This window comes from Paecilomyces variotii (assembly GCF_004022145.1).
Source record: "Paecilomyces variotii strain CBS 101075 chromosome Unknown C8Q69scaffold_6, whole genome shotgun sequence".
In the NCBI taxonomy this organism is placed as follows: Eukaryota; Fungi; Ascomycota; class Eurotiomycetes; order Eurotiales; family Thermoascaceae; genus Paecilomyces; species Paecilomyces variotii.
Window position 1 is genome coordinate 1,157,335 of NW_021167145.1, and position 17,061 is coordinate 1,174,395.

A 17,061-nucleotide genomic window follows, 5' to 3' on the forward strand; every position below is an offset into this window, starting at 1 on the left:
TGATAGCCAAAACGTGTAACGATCCGTACGGAGAGAGGTGTGCCTGGAGAGCCAGGCAGCCAATCAACAACAGGCGGATCCCCGGCGCATCTGAGACGCCGTCGCTATATTTGGCTGTCTTTTGTTGCGCTTAGCTGTCTAGACTCCCAGAGTGCCAATAATCCTGGAGAGTACTCTTCTAGAGGATTACTCCAAGCATTTCTCTGCGCTGCTGCCATCTTCCATCGTGCTGATGTCTCCTATTTCTGACCCACACCCTGAATTTGATATCTGGATCTGATGGAGTGGATTGGCTTTAAGCCTTTAACAGACGTCAATAATTCTCGCGTCGAGCAGGTTCCGTCGCGTCCCACAGTTGACCCGGTAACTAAATACTCTAGAGTAGAGATCTGTCAGAACCGCGGGAAAAGACATGCTCAGGGAACAACCAACGAGAGCTTCACTGCGTTGGCAACTCTGCTTCCACCGCCTTCCGTCTTCTTCCTAGTGTGCTGATGTGATCACTGATCACCGACGGCAATCCTCAGGGTCTCAACCTTCTTGCGAAGTTACCACGGTTTCTCAGTCCCGATCCACCTCTCCTGAACATGACCGTCTGCAACTCTGCCAGTGTTGGTTGATTCGATGCTTCGACCTGCCCTCCTGAGAGCCGTGTGTTCTTGACGGTATCCGCCCAGATCAGAGCGTCTCCATAATTGGTATTGCCCCTCATCCCATACGGGATCCGTCAATAATAATAATAGTATACTCGAACCGCCGGGAAGCTGGAATATGATCTCATCATCCTCTTCAGATGTGGTTGGTACTCTCGACCAGATATGTTCATAGTGTGCTTTCTATCCTCACCATCCCAGTTCCAGTTCACCACGACAGAGCACACTTCTCTCGATCCGCTTAGTCAGGAGAACAGGAGAGGCGCCACCAATAACTAAGTAAAGAACCGAGAGTGACAGTCACACCCATACGGCCAGAACTTCAGAGAAGCGATTACCGCGGGCTTATCCGATGGCAACCATCATGAGACCTGAATAATACATAATGGCATGGGCGATGAATATGTGCGGCGCTGATGATACCTCTAGAAGGCACTAGTGTCGGAAGACCGATGGGGCATTGGACTGGTCTCAAACCGGAGGGCGAACGGCTAGAAGCCTTCTTGACGGCTTGTTCTTGTTGGCAGCATGGAGCCCGGACGGCGACTAGACTACTGCGATCTGGTCTCTGCCGGACGCTCGATGGGGCTAACAAGGTCTTGTCGAGCTAGATCGCCTGAGTTAGCCACTCTCTAGTATCCCAGAATAGGAACCACTTTCTCCAGACGATATCGCGAGCATCGCGACTGGTTGTGAGAGAGTTAGTTGGTCTTGTTGCTTGTGTATGCGTATCAATACCAAATTTACGCGGGCGGTGTTTGGGCCCTTCCCTGCCACCCCGCCCAAACACCCAGTCACCCACATCCCAGCATTCTGTAGCGTATCGTATCGTATCGTATCATAACCGTACAGTGACCCCAGACGTCCCAGTCCAGCGGTTTCGACAAAGCAAAACACTCGGCCGGTCGAAGGCTTGCGAAACAACATTCCACGGCCCTTGCCTTGGGATACCCTTTGTGCTTGATTCTTCGTGTGTTTTTTTTTTTCTTTGCTTCCTCGGTCCTCTCCGTTCGTTGTCCATGTCGACGTAATCTCCCCCTTCAGGATATTCGATCACTTCAGATCTCCTGAAGGCGTGGACGGCCACATTCGCTTTGTGCTGGACCCAGGACCGATGAATGCTCGTGCTTGACAAAATATCATCCCACATTCGCTATCCCCCCAAACGCTTAGACAGACTCCGGTAGGGGGCCTGTCGATTGTGTGACACCTCCATACCTATCGATCTGCAACATTCCCGGCTAAACTATCGCGGATTCCTCAGAACCACGTTTGTGAGGCAGCCAGCGTCTGGGCGTGTTTCTCCGGGTATCATCGGTTGCAGCGTCTGGACGATACGAAGCGTGTGAATCGAGAATCCGGTCGCCTGCGAGAACTTCTCTGTGAAGCGACCGACAGAAGCAGATACACACCTCCAAGTTGTCGGCCGCAGTGTCGAGACGGCGACACCGGCAAAGATGGCTACACATTCGTTTTCCGGGAGCGCACCCTCCCACGCTCAGTCGTCGTTACCATCATTGCCCGCACATTTGCAATCAGATACGCATTTGACGGCCCATCTTGCTAGCAGGTATTTCAATCTTGGTTCTGTGGTCATCTTGAACAACGATGCTGATACTTGCGGCACAGGTTCCATGTTTCTCTGCCTACAGCCCGGCTATCGTCACAAGCTCTAATATGTCTCAACACTTACACATCCTCTGCCAAAGGCCCCGATGGGGGGAAGGAGGGGAGTGCGATGGGTGAAGCAGAGGACCTGGCCAGGCGGGCATGGACCAGGTTAGGTGCGCGTGGAGAGAACCAAGCCATTGTATTCCTGTGAGTCTCAATCGACGAGAATACAAGACACTTCACAAACAGACAAAGCTGACGGTGATCGTGTAGGGGCGAATCAGGCGCTGGAAAGACCACTATCCGGTCGCATTTGCTGTCATCGTTTCTCTCGTTTTCCTCCACGCCGCTGTCGACGAAGCTTTCCCTTGCTGCTTTCGTCTTCGACTCGTTGACGACGACCAAGACGGTCACGACTCCGACCGCGTCGAAAGCCGGTCTTTTTTTCGAACTGCAGTACGATGGTTCGTCGTCGGTGAATCCGACCCTGATCGGTGGTAAGATTATCGATCACCGGTTGGAACGCAGCCGCATTGCAGCAGTTCCCACGGGAGAGCGCAGCTTCCATGTGTTGTATTATTTGCTAGCTGGTACCAGTGCTGCAGAAAAGGCTCATCTGGGATTTGATAACTCGATCAATATCACCTCTGGTGGTACGGGCAATCTGTCGTCAGGAACAGTGAAGCACAAGAGATGGCGCTATCTGGGTCACCCTACCCAACTCAAAGTTGGAATCAACGACGCAGAAGGCTTCCAGCACTTCAAGACGGCATTGAGAAAGCTCGAATTTCCTCGAAGCGATATTGCGGAAATCTGCCAGATCCTCGCCAGTATCCTTCATCTCGGACAGCTCGAGTTCACGACCGGCCAAGCCACAACGACAGCGGCAGAAGAAAGCGGCGGATACTCCCACGAAGGAGGAGAAACAGTAACTGTCGTGAAAAACAAAAATGCTCTCGAAATCGTGGCGGCATTCTTGGGTCTTAGTATGTACGATCTCGAGACCAGTCTCGGATATAAGACGAAGACGATCCACCGGGAACGCGTCACCATCATGCTAGACCCCCAGGGCGCGCGAGCAAACGCTGACGAACTCGCTCGTACTCTGTACTCTCTTCTTGTCGCCTACGTGATCGAGAACGTCAACCAGAGAATCTGTGCGGCTGAAGACAGCGTTGCTAACACCGTATCCATCGTCGATTTCCCCGGATTCGCCCAGGTATCCTCTACCGGCTCCACCTTGGACCAGCTTCTAAGCAACGCCGCTGCCGAATGTCTCTACAACTACTGTCTTCAGAGTTTCTTTGATCGCAAGGCCGATGCGTTGGAGCGGGAGGAGGTCAGTGTGGCCGCAACAAGCTACTTCGACAACACCGACGCGGTGCGGGGACTCCTTAAATCTGGAAATGGCCTTCTCAGTATCCTGGATGACCAGACACGACGTGGCAGAACCGACGCTCAGTTCCTGGAAAGTCTGCGGAAGCGTTTTGAGAATAAGAACCCCGCCATCGTCGTTGAGTCCGCTACGGCGGTTCTGCCCGGAAGCAACTTTGTCAGTCCCAATGCTGCCGCTGCATTCACGGTGAAGCACTTTGCAGGAGAGGTCGATTACCCTGTGGAAGGCCTAGTAGAGGCTAATGGAGACATCGTCCCCGGTGACCTCATGAACTTGATCAACTCTACCAAGAGTGATTTCGTCCGTTCTCTGTTTGGGCAGGAGGCCTTGCAGACGATCACCCACCCTAAAGAGAAGACCGCCATCATGCAGGCGCAGGTGAGCTCCAAGCCGCAAAGAATGCCTAGTCTGGCGAGGCGCAAAGACAGTCCTCCAAGATTGTCGTCAATGGGCACGAGAATCAGCGAAGAGGCCGAAGATAGCAGCCACGCAGGTAGCATGACCAAGACTGGGGCCGGTAGGAGGAAAGGCACAATGCTTTCTCCCAAGCAGGGTGCAGCAGGCCAATTCCTAGCTTCACTTGATATTATCAACAAGTCCCTCAGCGCACCCAATGTCAATCCCTATTTCGTCTTCTGCTTGAAGCCCAACGATCGCAGGATTGCCAACCAGTTCGACAGCAAATGTGTTCGCGCTCAGGTGCAGACATTCGGAATCGCAGAGATCAGCCAACGGTTGCGCAATGCAGACTTTAGTGTGTTCCTGCCATTTGCTGAATTCTTAGGTCTCGCTGAAGTGGACACTGTTGTTGTAGGAAGTGACAGGGAGAAAGCGGAGGCTGTCTTGTCGGAGAGGAAATGGCCCGGCAACGAAGCAAGGGTAGGCAGCACTGGCGTTTTCTTGAGTGAAAGATGCTGGGCGGACCTTGCCAAAGTGGGTGAGCGTGTCGTGCCCGTCTATTCCGCCGATGGATTGGATGACGGGGATGCCGTATATCCAGGACACGGTCCTTACGGCGACTCTAAGGTCCGGCTGCTCAACCCCGTCGAACACTCTCCAGGTGCTTATATTTACGGGGACGAGACCAAACAAGGCTACTTCGGTAGTCGCGAACTCGATGGCCGCTCGGATGCGGGAGCATCAGCCTTCAACCACGACATGTTCCAGAATCTCGAGACCCGAGAGCAAATGGCCGAGAAGAGTAATGAACGTAACATGGAAGAAGTTGAAGATGTCCACGTCTCCGGCAGCCGTAAGCGATGGCTGGCTATCGTCTACCTTCTGACATTTTGGATCCCAGATTTTATGATCCGGTTTGTGGGTCGAATGAAACGCAAGGATATTCGAACTGCATGGCGTGAAAAACTCGCCATCAACATGATTATCTGGTTTAGTTGTGGCTTGGCGATTTTCATTATCGTCTGGTTCCCTGGCCTGGTCTGTCCAACCCAGCATGTCTACTCGACATCTGAACTGGCTTCACATAACGGAAAGAAAGGCCAGAGCTCTTATGTGGCCATTCGGGGTCTTGTCTTTGACTTGGGAGAGTTCATGCCTTCACATTATCCAAGCATCGTTCCGCAGTCTGCCCTGAAGAAGTACGCGGGTACTGATGCAACCGCGCTTTTCCCGGTCCAGGTCTCTGCTCTTTGCCAGGGCACGACTGGTTCGGTCGACCCTACTGTCCTTCTTGACTATTCTCCGACCAATGTCACTGATTCTGGAACTGCCGTCAGTAGTACTGACGCAAATGCGCAATACCACGATTTCCGCTATTTCACTAACGACTCGCGACCTGACTGGTATATTGAGCAGATGATGATGCTACGCGCCAATTACCAGAAAGGTTACATAGGCTACAGTGCTCAGTACATGAAGACCCTTGCCGACAAGTCAACCTACATTGCCAGCATCAATGGCGATGTCTTTGACTTCACCAGTTACGTTGCGGGAGGACGCAGGACACAGGCACCTATTGGAAAGTCAGTGCCCAAAAACGTTAATACTGACTTCATGGAGCCTACCGTTGTCCAGTTGTTCCAGGAACGAGCAGGACAGGATATAACGAAGTACTGGCAGAATCTGGACCTGGATCCCGAGTTGAGAGATCGGATGTGGCGCTGTATGAATAACTTATTCTTTGTCGGGCACGTCGATACTCGAAACTCGCCTAGGTGTCAATTCGCTCAATACTTCCTTCTCGCCATCTCGATCACGCTTTGCTCGGTTATCACATTCAAATTCTTTGCGGCATTGCAGTTTGGTAGGAAGAATACTCCGGAACACCTGGACAAGTTCGTTATCTGTCAGGTACCTGCCTATACTGAGGACGAGGAGTCTCTCCGCCGTGCTATCGACTCTATGGCTAGGATGAAGTACGATGACAAACGAAAGCTGTTGTGTATTATCTGTGACGGTATGATCATTGGTCAGGGCAACGACCGCCCAACCCCGAGGATCGTCCTTGATATTCTGGGTGTTCCGGACAATGTGGACCCTGAGCCTCTAAGCTTCGAGAGTTTGGGTGAAGGCTTGAAACAGCACAACATGGCCAAGGTTTACTCGGGTCTTTATGAAGTGCAGGGTCATATTGTCCCTTTCCTGGTGGTCGTGAAGGTCGGAAAGCCTTCTGAAGTCTCCCGCCCCGGTAATCGCGGTAAACGTGATTCCCAGATGGTGTTGATGCGCTTCTTGAACCGTGTCCACTATAACCTGCCAATGAGTCCCATGGAGCTCGAGATGCACCACCAGATAAGGAATATTATCGGTGTGAATCCCACTTTCTACGAGTTTATCCTACAAGTCGACGCCGATACCGTGGTTGCTCCGGACGCCGCCACGAGATTTGTGTCTTCATTCATCAGCGATACCCGTCTCATCGGTCTCTGTGGTGAAACGGCCCTGAGCAACGCCAAGTCCTCGATTGTGACAATGATCCAAGTCTACGAATACTATATCTCTCACAATTTGACAAAAGCCTTCGAGAGTCTCTTCGGATCAGTCACTTGTCTTCCAGGATGTTTCAGTATGTACCGGATTCGTACTGCGGAAACAGCAAAACCTTTATTCGTTAGCAAGGAGATTGTGCAAGCATACTCGGAAATCCGTGTCGACACGTTGCACATGAAGAATCTGCTGCACTTGGGTGAGGATCGATATCTGACCACGTTATTGATGAAGCATCACCCGACATTCAAGACAAAGTTCATCTCCAGTGCTCAGGCTTGGACTATCGCGCCCGATAGCTGGACGGTCTTCCTATCCCAACGTCGCAGATGGATCAACTCCACTGTCCACAACCTTGTTGAGCTGATTCCTCTTCAACAGCTGTGCGGTTTCTGCTGTTTCAGTATGAGATTCATCGTCTTCGTCGACCTTCTCAGTACGGTGATTATGCCGGTTACTGTTGCTTATATTATTTACCTCATTGTCTGGATTGCCAAGGATCCCAGTAGTATTCCGTTCACTGCCTTCATCCTTCTGGGTGCCATCTATGGTCTGCAAGGTATCATCTTTATCCTGCGACGCAAGTGGGAAATGGTTGGATGGATGATCGTCTACATTTTTGCAATGCCTGTGTTCTCACTGGCCCTTCCCCTGTATGCCTTCTGGCATATGGACGACTTCTCTTGGGGTAACACTCGTGTCGTCACGGGAGAGAAGGGCCGCAAGGTTGTCCTCTCCGACGAGGGCAAGTTCGATCCTGCTTCTATTCCAAAGAAGAAATGGGAGGAATACCAGGCGGAACTATGGGAGGCCCAGACGTCTCGGGACGACCGCTCAGAGGTCTCCGGCTTCTCCTATGGTACCAAGTCATACCACCCCGCGCAATCCGAATACGGATTCCCTGGATCTCGGCCCATGTCTCAAATGGATCTCCCGCGCTTCGGTTCCCGCATGTCCTTGGCTGCTTCTGAGATGATGGGCCGCAGGGACATGGAGATGGAGGATCTCGCTGGTCTGCCAAGCGATGATGCCGTCCTCGCCGAGATCCGTGAGATTCTGAGGACGGCAGACCTGATGACCGTTACGAAGAAGAGTATCAAACAGGAGCTAGAGAGGCGCTTCGGTGTCAACCTGGATGCAAAGAGACCGTACATCAATTCTGGTAAGTTGCCTTTTCCCCTTCATTGCGTCACGCTCAATATAAATACTAACCGGGGTCCTCTCCGCAGCTACCGAAGCCATCTTATCCGGCCAGCTCTAAGTCTCTCCCGGGCAGTTCACCACCTGCCAACCTTCAGTATGACCAAGTACTTAATGCCATGAAGCAGAACTCGGAGCATTTATCATGCACTCCTCTTCTGTGGATATCATATAAAGGGAATTTCTGTTCACAACTCATGAAAGCATCACTTCTCATGTGTCGTTCTTATTATCGGGGTTTGGGCAACATATCTCTTGAGCGTTTGTAATTTCTTTTCTTTTCTAATATTTCTTGCGCTTTTTCTTTTCCATACTGTTTGCCGGAAGGGTGGGGTATATGCTATTTTCCTTTTTGATAAATGGAATGCTCCAAGAACGTCGAACTCTCAACTTGGTTTTCATGTACGGGGACTCATCTGTCATATTTTCTTGCAAGCGTGTTTGAAAATCGTTCCTAAATCACATGCCGTATCATAACTATCACGTACGCATAATTAGTATCCATGTCCCCCCTCTCTCTCTGTGATTCAAGGACAATAGTTAGATATGTATGTACAAGTCTATGTGTTAATCTATTTATCAAATAGTCTAATATAATATAATCCTAACTCTTGAAATATAGCATAGCAGTGTAACTAACTCTGAGCTTGATTTGTCGTAGGCAGATCCTTGATCAAAAGTGTTGGAAGTTACTTAACTCGAGATCTTTGCATCTGTGATCAAAAGGGGCTCCATAACCCAACATTATAATCCTTTGTGCATAGAGCAAATCAATCTTACAGACGCAGTGAATGCAGATACATTACTGGAACAGTAGGCGTAACTTGAACTGAAGTAGAGTAGAGTACACGGGAAAATCAGCCAGTTAGTTGTCCTATGCTGTCTGGCAATAATGTATGGAAGTGCAGTAAATCTGGAGGGGAAGGGGCTCTAGCACCGGCATTAAGTATATTTCTAAAGCTCCAAGTCATCGCCCGCTCTGCCACTTTGTTACTAACTAGTTCATCGATATGGCCTGGCACTACGGCTTCAGAAAGGAATAACGAAAGAGAATTCGAACGCAGGATACCTCTATCACTTATATTGCTTCTCCGTTTTTTTCGTCTCATCTAGGGTCTTGTTTTCCTTCGCGTGTCGCTTTTCGTCACCAGATAAAAGAGGCGGCAGTAGACTTCACAGCAGAAAAGACTAGAGCCAATTGAATCAAGCACGGGCAGGAAAACTCAACTCTCTTTATACCCTTCAAATCACCTTCAATCTTTCTCGCTCTCTGGGTACTCGTAAATGTGGGGATATATGGTAAAATATGGCCAGAAAACATAACATCAATGGAGCGGGAACAGATAAAAAAGGCCAATCTGGAACGCCGAGATGTATAATCGGAGACAGAAAGCAAGCAAGCAAGCAAGAGAGGAATACACGTTTTCGAACAGAACAGACCCGAAACTAGACACGCAGAAAAGGGATATCAAACATCATTGCCTTGGTATCATACCCTGCGGATTTCAATGTAAACCAACAATCTTCACCTGACCCCACGCAATCAGCACAACTGATCCTTGTCACACAACCTTGCACACCGTTCTCAGCACAGAGTAGAGGATAAACGTCTCGCATAACAAATCGGGATATAAAACGCCTGATAATCTGCCAGAATTTTGAGAGGAACCGGCCGGAGCGCCAGTCCCCTCTCCTCATTGCGTCTTACGTCGTATCTCTTTTGCTTGCTTCCCGTGGTATCAAAAATGAGAAATAAAAACACGACCGCTGAAAAAGGATCCTTGGGGTATATTGCTGCAAATTGATATTTTTTCGATTTAACGAGGTGGCCCAATAGGAGCCGGGTATCCAGAAGTAGAATTGGAAGTACTAGGACGACCACTATCAAAAGAAGCGCGGGGGTCATGTTTGGGAGTTATGTCCCCCGGCGCGGTACCGAATGGAAATTTGGTATCAAAGCGGGCAGGCCAGCCATTGCTGCCACTGTGGCTGTGGGAGCTCCCTACATGGTGGATATCTTCTTCGGGGAGGTTAACCCCGGAATCGTTCCATGGGTTGCGATAGCCGCTATCGCGAGATTCCATGGAGACGAGAGACGCCTTCGAGGCGTTGCTGGAGGCATGCTTGAAAAAAGACCCAGGAGACCCTGAGTGGTTCTTGCGGCCGATGAACGAGGAGAAAGAAGAGATACTGCCAGGCTTGCGCAGGCGTTCAAAGATCGAGCCGCGTTCGCTGACATCATCCGCGAAGCTGGGTCGAGTGGGAGAGTCAGTCATAAGAGGGGCGGGCGCGTGCTGCAACAGCTTGGAGTCAAAGAAGGGCAGTGATTCCTCGAAAGAGTCAGACTTGGGACGGGGAATGGCTCCCTTGACCGTTGTGGCGTCCAGTCCGTGCGGCACAAGCCGTGAGATCAGGAAGTCGATGGCATCCTTCAGTCCACCAGCATTGTTCCGAGTGTATCCAAGGACCAGGCGATCCTCGGGAACGGATGTCGGAGACACACCCTCCTCGCTGGACGCTGGGAGATCGCCGCTGGTATCGACGGCGACATCCACTTCGTACTGACTCTTGAGCTTACCACGAACATCACTGACGAAGTCGGCGGACTTGAAGAATTGGCGGAGCTCAGCAGAACTCTGGAAGGAAAGCTCATGACTCTCCGGCACCATTCCCAGGAAGGCATCAACCGCCTGGGGAACTTGGTACTCAGGACCAGAGATCGTAACGATGTCACTGGCAAGTTCAGTACTAGGGAAGTCGATCTTGCAGTTCCATTTCTTCTCCAGTTCCTCGATCTCAGACATGCGAGCAAGGAGCTCACGATGATAGAGCCGGTTAATGACGACAGTCTCAGACACATACTCGGCATCCTACAAGGTCAGTTAGCATGGTTCCCGGCAAGTATATAGTGCGAATTATCACTTACAACTTTCTCGACCATGTCCATGATCTCCTGTTTCACGAGATCCAGACTCTGTGCGTTTCTCGCCGGGGTCCGACAGATGACATTGTCGACTTTGATGTCGTCATCTTCTTTACCGACACCGCCACGATCCATAGCATTGGAGAACTTGACGAAGACGGAGTACTTCTTCATGATGCGCTGAATGTGCTGACCGCCGATACCGATAATTCGCTTGTGGTACTGGTCAGGCACATGGAAAGAAATGGACGCTGGCATCTCCTGCTCGACAAGGTCGAGACCATTCTTGGTAGCCTCATACTGGGTACCGCACACGTCGATGTAGAAGTTGTACTCATTGAATCCGTCAAAGATGATTTGCACGTTGCCTATTTAGATTGTCAGTCACTGCCAGCGTCGGTCATAAATATTCGTAGGATGACCTACTCTGTCCCATGATCTTGTTGATCTTGCCGTTCTTCTTTCCGCTGACAAACTCCTTGTGCTCGTTTGCCAACTCGATCTTGACTCGCATCTGATACGGGCTCCGCTTGACGAACGGGATCTGGTGGATTACCATCATAGCCGCCTTGACCGCATCATCGGACCCGTTGATGGTGAAAGTCAGATTGTCGAAGCTGACATCGGCTCCGGAGTTCGTGCAGATATCGGAAAGCATGATCCGGACATCAGCAGGGGACGGAGCACGCATGCCACCGTGAACGGGGTCGGGCATAATGATCCACCAGGACGCGCTGTAGAACTGGCCGGCCTGCATAATACGTTAGTATACGGGGTCTCGACGGTCAGCTATGTTTTCGTCTACATACCAAGGCCATGATCTCCCGAACAGTGCGCTCGACATGCAAGACCTCAGTGCCTTGGATACGGACGAGGCCTCGTTGGCTTCCCAGCTGAGGGAAGAGGACATACGATCCATTCATCTCCATCACTTTGCGAACCTTGTCGAGGCGGTCAAGCAGGATCTGGTCGATCTTGCTCGAGGAGACCATAACGTCTTTGACGTAGATCTTGACGCCCATGATCAATTCTCGCAGCTTCTGCTTGGCTCGTGCAATGTTCTCCTGGCTCTCGCCCGTGATGTAGACTTCGTCTTCACTCCTTCGGTTGGCTCCTGGAGGCGTGTAGCCGAAGATGCGAGGGAATGGCGGCGGGAAGTAGATGGCGGTGTTGGTGGCGGCCTCGATGAGCTTGATATTCTTGCGAGTACGACCACAGACGAGGGTATGCATGGTCAGCTCGAGCTTCATCGCATCCACGTGACGTTTCAGCTAGATAAAAGTTAGCAACACCGCGTTCGAACCTGTTGTCACTGAACAGCACATACAATCTGGTCAATCATGATCAGCAAGCGAGTCTTCGCGTGCTCCGAGCTTTCCATGTCTCCATAGATTGCAACACGGAAACGGTTCTCGAGACCGCTATCCGTCGTGTAACCATACGAGGAGACGATTGCGCTGTCCGCATCCAGCAGTTTTGGACTCAACAGGAAGATATCGGCGCCAGTGTAGGCGGCAAGAGTATCCAAGTGTTCCAGCACGCTCGTCCGGATACCTTTCGTAGAGGCATCCATGATCAGATGCATGTCTACATCAACGGTAGCACATCGCTTTGTTCAATGCATGTCAGTCTCGCAAGATCTTCCAACTTAGGCCGGAGGGGAACCGTCCACGGAGGCAATCATCGCACATACCAACGAGATCGGGGTCTCATTCAAGATCTTGGCCCTCATCTTATATACCGTATCCCTATCGCCGGTGATGCAGACGTTGGTGACCAGGCCGCACGGCCTTCGCTGCAGCGTCGAAACCGTCTTGGGTTCTGAAGAGGTGACCGTGGCCTCGAGGCGGCCTCCACTGCTCTCACTGATCTGTCGACATAGCCTCCGTAATGCATCCACGTTGCTCGCGTGGACAGGCAACTGGTGTATCGGGGTCCCTTCCGGAGTCCCCTCGGGAAACGTCCAGCGCTGCAACGCACCGGGACTGGCGTGTATCACGTCCTCCACATCTGGACCGGCGAGACTGGAGGAGAAGGGCACGTTGAAGGAGAGGTTCACGGTCGGGTCGACTCCCGTGGGAGGCGTCATGGGAGGAGCGCCATGCGGTCGTCGTAGTGACTGGGCAGACATGTCTGTGTGCGGCCTCGACATCCCAAAGGCAGGCGTCATCCGCTCCCAACCATGCCGGGCCTGGCCCGTGAAATTGGAGATTTTGTGCATGATGCGCGAGCGGGAAGATTTTCTCTATTCCCCTTCAGCACAACCAGGGGAAGAGAGACGTTCGGAGGGGGAACGGGGAAGAAAGAGAAAAGAAAAGCAGGAGGAGAAGGAGGGGAGAGAAGGGCAGCCCTCCGGAGGAAGCGTGGTGAGTTGGAGGATCGAATGGTGATCGGTAACAGCCGTTTTCGACAGGGATGGTTTGGAATGGTCAGGACAGGTGCAAATGGCGGGCGTCAGTGGTCGAGTCAGTGGCAGGCGTGGCAGGTCGGGTGCGCTAGAAGTGCCAGCGGTGTCTAGGCGCAGGACCGGGAACCGTCTGGAGGTGAGGGAGAGAATTCGGCCAGCCTCGATGAGGTATCTTTGCTTTGGCTTTGCACGGACAGTAGTTACCAGTGAACAGGCACAGCCCAACGTCGGGTGGGAAAGGTGAGTCGTCGAAGGGAGCAGATTTTGGTCTGCTCTCTGGACAAGGCGTGGAGACCGTGGCCTGGTCTGTTCTGTTCTGATTTCCGCCGTCGTGAAACTTCAGCCAGGGAGGGTTCACGGTTTGGCTGGCGCGAGGATCAAGCGTGGCCGTGTCGTCAGTGCAGCGGGAGGGTGGAGGCAGTTGGTCTGTGTGATCGATTCTGCTCTGGAAGAGTCTGGGAAAGTCTGCTGTTGGACGTCGCGGCTAGGCCTTTTGGCGCAATGATGGAGCCTTTTCCTGGTGGATCGACAGGCGAAGGTTGGTAGGATTGGCCTGATAGAGCGAGCGAGCTAAGTTGCTTAGAAGAATGCGGGACGCATTGTCTGTTCTTCGTCCAGCGCAGCAGAGAGACGAGAATGATGATCAATGCGATGCACGAACGGGAGGAGCAGCTCAGCCCGTGCTATACCATAGAGGAGCAGACAAAACAGAGACGGGGAAAAACTGATGAGAGATGGACAATGGGATGGACAATGGGGAGATGAGATGATGGATCCGATGGATAAGTTAGTCTAGATAGTCTCTCTCTTCCTCTCGTTGTTTCTTCTCTTTTCCTCTCCAGCAAGAGCCGTCATGCGCTAAGCCCGATGCGGCGTAAGAAGCGAGGGTCACGTGGGGCACACATTCTCTCCATCCATCGATCCATCGGACGATCTGCTCGTCGGCGTGATTGATTCGCGTACGGAAGCTTCAGAAACGAGTTAGTCGGGCTCTACGGCGACGCTACGCTCCAACTTGCTGGGCTGAGGCCTCACGAGCCATGACTCTGCTCGTCGGGTCCCGGCCCAGCCGGCTCGCGGCGGGTTGGACGAGACGAGCAGACAACGCTGGTCTGGAATCGCTGCGCCGGGACGCTGACCCCGATGGGCTGGATGGGAGCAAAAGGCTGGACAGTTGAAGATGTCATTACTGGAATCGCTTATCTCGACCCATCCCTCCTGCAGTGGATGAAAAAAGCATTTCCCCAGACGATCACGGTATCACATACCACCCGTCTACGCTCCCATGCAGATACACTCATTCTCCCCAACAAGACGAACAGGGTGTAGGAACGGACCGGAAGGATATTGTGCGGGAAACATATCTCCTATCCACAATGTCTCTGTCCCGACTCCCCACTGCGAGTTTAGTTCAGACCGGCTTGTTCTCTGGGAATACAGGTTTTGCCCTCAGCCCTGGAAGAATAGAAATCAATCCGATTTGGCGTCCGGGACGGCAGACAGACGAGAACGCTTTCGCCCCTCTGACTGGCCAACCCGTTATGTCATGACTGTCGAGGACACATTATTGTCTGTACCTTAATCCGGTTCCCCGCCCCGGTATCTCCAGAGTTCGGACACTAGAGAATGAACCCCAGAAGAACGGCCGCAGGGACTCGGAAGAGCAGAGCCGTCTGCCTGTTTGGCTTGAGTACGTGGCCTGCCGCTGCTGTCCGTCCCAATCAGAGTATTTGTCCGTTCGAATCGCTTCGCTACTCATCCCATATCTTCCAGCCAGATACAGAGACAAGTGGATCCGCCAGGCAGCCTTCCTGGGAACATTATATGGTAGAGCATGGCGTTGCCTTGGATCGGTGATATTTATTATTGTTATTGTCCGTTCTGTGACTACGATCTCCGTTCATCGTCCGATCGTAGTGGGCCAGAAGTTGAAACGGACTCCTGCCGTGAGACCGGGATACTTAGTGAGACTGCACAGCCTCCCTAATCTGATCCAAGACCTGTCAGGCTTGAGTAGCGACATTCTTGATTCGCTCTAGGTTTGCACCCCCTGCTTACCTGATTGCCTTTAGAGTCTCTCTCTTGCTGTGACCTTGAGTGGACTGTGATAACTGAAGACGTTTCCAAAGTATGATAATCATCCGATTAAACTGCCTTCGACACCAGGTTCATTGATTGGTCGTGATGAACCTTGGAAGTTTCAACACCAATAAACATCACGAAGTGTCGACGTCATTAGACCCAGACTTTGGACAGGACTCATGAGCTCCCATTCCTCGGGACTAGCCCTCGACGGTGGGTCAGAGCAGCTGCGCTGGAATTAACCTCCGGATCTCACAATTGCTTGGTACAATGGTTGGGTCTTTGTCGAGCAAGGCAAGACCATACTAGGATGAGCCAGAATCAGATCCCCTGCAGCGCCTCAATTGGGCAATGAAAAGAACAAAATCTCGCTTTGACGGTCGCCAGGGTAATCGAGACGTAGGCATTGGCAAGTCGACATAGTCGAAGGAACGAGAATGCCGTCGTCGATTGCATTTCTACCACAGCCAATGCGGATCCACGCGCATTGTTACAGTTCTCAGGCTACTACTGCAAGTGCAGCAAGTGCTCCCAGAAATGGGGGGAAGTACCTCTATGATGCGAATTCTTCTGCTTACCACAAATGTGAAGGCTTCGAAGATCACGTCGCTCAATTCTTCGATAAATGAACCCTGTTTCTTGAGAAAAGAAAGTGCGCAGACGAGCGAGAACTATCATGTACTAATTATCCTTTTCTTTGAGCTGCATCGCCCCTAGAGTACTTCAAGATCCTGTCATGGAATGGGTGAGGCTTTTCGACTAGAGGACTATTCCACACGCTACCACTTCAAATCTCACATACCTGACCTGACCTTGCTTGATAGCTGGTCACACGGAAAGCTACAAAATGTACCACGATCGATCTATACGCGTCTAGAGGGCTCTGATCCACAAGACGCTCATTTTCCTCGATGGGTGACATTACTGTTCGTATTCGAGGCAAAGTTGTATTCCGGAAATCTAGTGGTCTGTTTCAAGATTTTATCCTACTCGGTCCCTATATCGTTCTAACAGTAGGACGCATGTCTGCTAGTATAGTCGAACAAAAATCGTGAGACTAAGACGAAATAAGACCGCTCCCTCACCGCTGCATTACTCCAGGCAAATATCTCGATTGTACATACATAGACGGGTGATGCACCTAGCATGTATACAGCGTATCTCCTCCGTGTACCTGATTAACAGAGACAATATAGAAAATAAAGAACATGCAATGGCAATAGTCATTCTCAAAACTTATATCCCGTAGATTCTGAATCTAGTATTAAACCAGACCAGAAGAGTAAATAATAACGTACAGAGAGAAGACACTAGAGCCGTCTTTGGCGTCAGAGCAAATAATTTCGAGTGCTTACTATTCACATAGCTGCAGTAGTTTGGGATTAGACGCTGATATCACGAGTAAATTATTCCAATAGTGTAATAATTTCGATATCCAGATAATGGTATCGCGAGAATTTACTTTATATCGTCTTCGTATAATAATATAATAGTACGTGTGTAGGAGTTTACGATGTCTATTATAGGGATTTGTATATCTTCGGCGGGTTTATTTCTCCGATATACATTGCCGATGGCTCGAATTATTGTCTCGGATTTATCACTATAACTCCATTACTTACCTTTTTTTTACTAGTTATTACTCGCGCACTGTCTGCTTAGGAAATACTAGCCATAGCTAACTATTGTATCAGTTTAGCTGGTATCTTATCTCAGCCAGCGGAATGCAGTATGCTAAACGGAGTATAACCCAATATATACAAGAGTAAGGCAACGATAACGAGGAGCTGCACAGTCCATCTGAATAGTGAAATAACACATTGCCCATAACCATATAAACTCC

The 17,061-nt window shown here is 51.0% G+C and overlaps 2 protein-coding genes across 2 annotated transcripts; one reads left to right on the forward strand and one right to left on the reverse strand.

Moving 5' to 3' along the window:
* The first annotated feature begins 1,957 nt into the window (after nt 1–1,957).
* On the forward strand, nt 1,958–8,414 carry C8Q69DRAFT_285064 (chitin synthase ChsE). The gene is made up of 3 exons (XM_028626952.1): nt 1,958–2,223; nt 2,283–2,471; nt 2,538–8,414. Exons 1-3 carry the CDS (start codon nt 2,111–2,113, stop codon nt 7,927–7,929), a joined length of 5,694 nt encoding a protein of 1,897 aa, XP_028484838.1. The 5' UTR covers nt 1,958–2,110; the 3' UTR covers nt 7,930–8,414.
* Nucleotides 8,415–9,375: 961 nt separating this feature from the next.
* Nucleotides 9,376–13,061, reverse strand: C8Q69DRAFT_285078 (KH domain protein). Its single transcript, XM_028626953.1, has 6 exons — nt 12,423–13,061; nt 12,057–12,338; nt 11,539–12,000; nt 11,156–11,480; nt 10,733–11,097; nt 9,376–10,676 (listed from the first exon to the last, which is right to left on the reverse strand). The coding sequence occupies exons 1-6, from the start codon at nt 12,948–12,950 to the stop codon at nt 9,624–9,626; spliced, it is 3,015 nt and encodes a 1,004-aa protein (XP_028484839.1). The 5' UTR covers nt 12,951–13,061; the 3' UTR covers nt 9,376–9,623.
* Nucleotides 13,062–17,061: the final 4,000 nt, after the last annotated feature.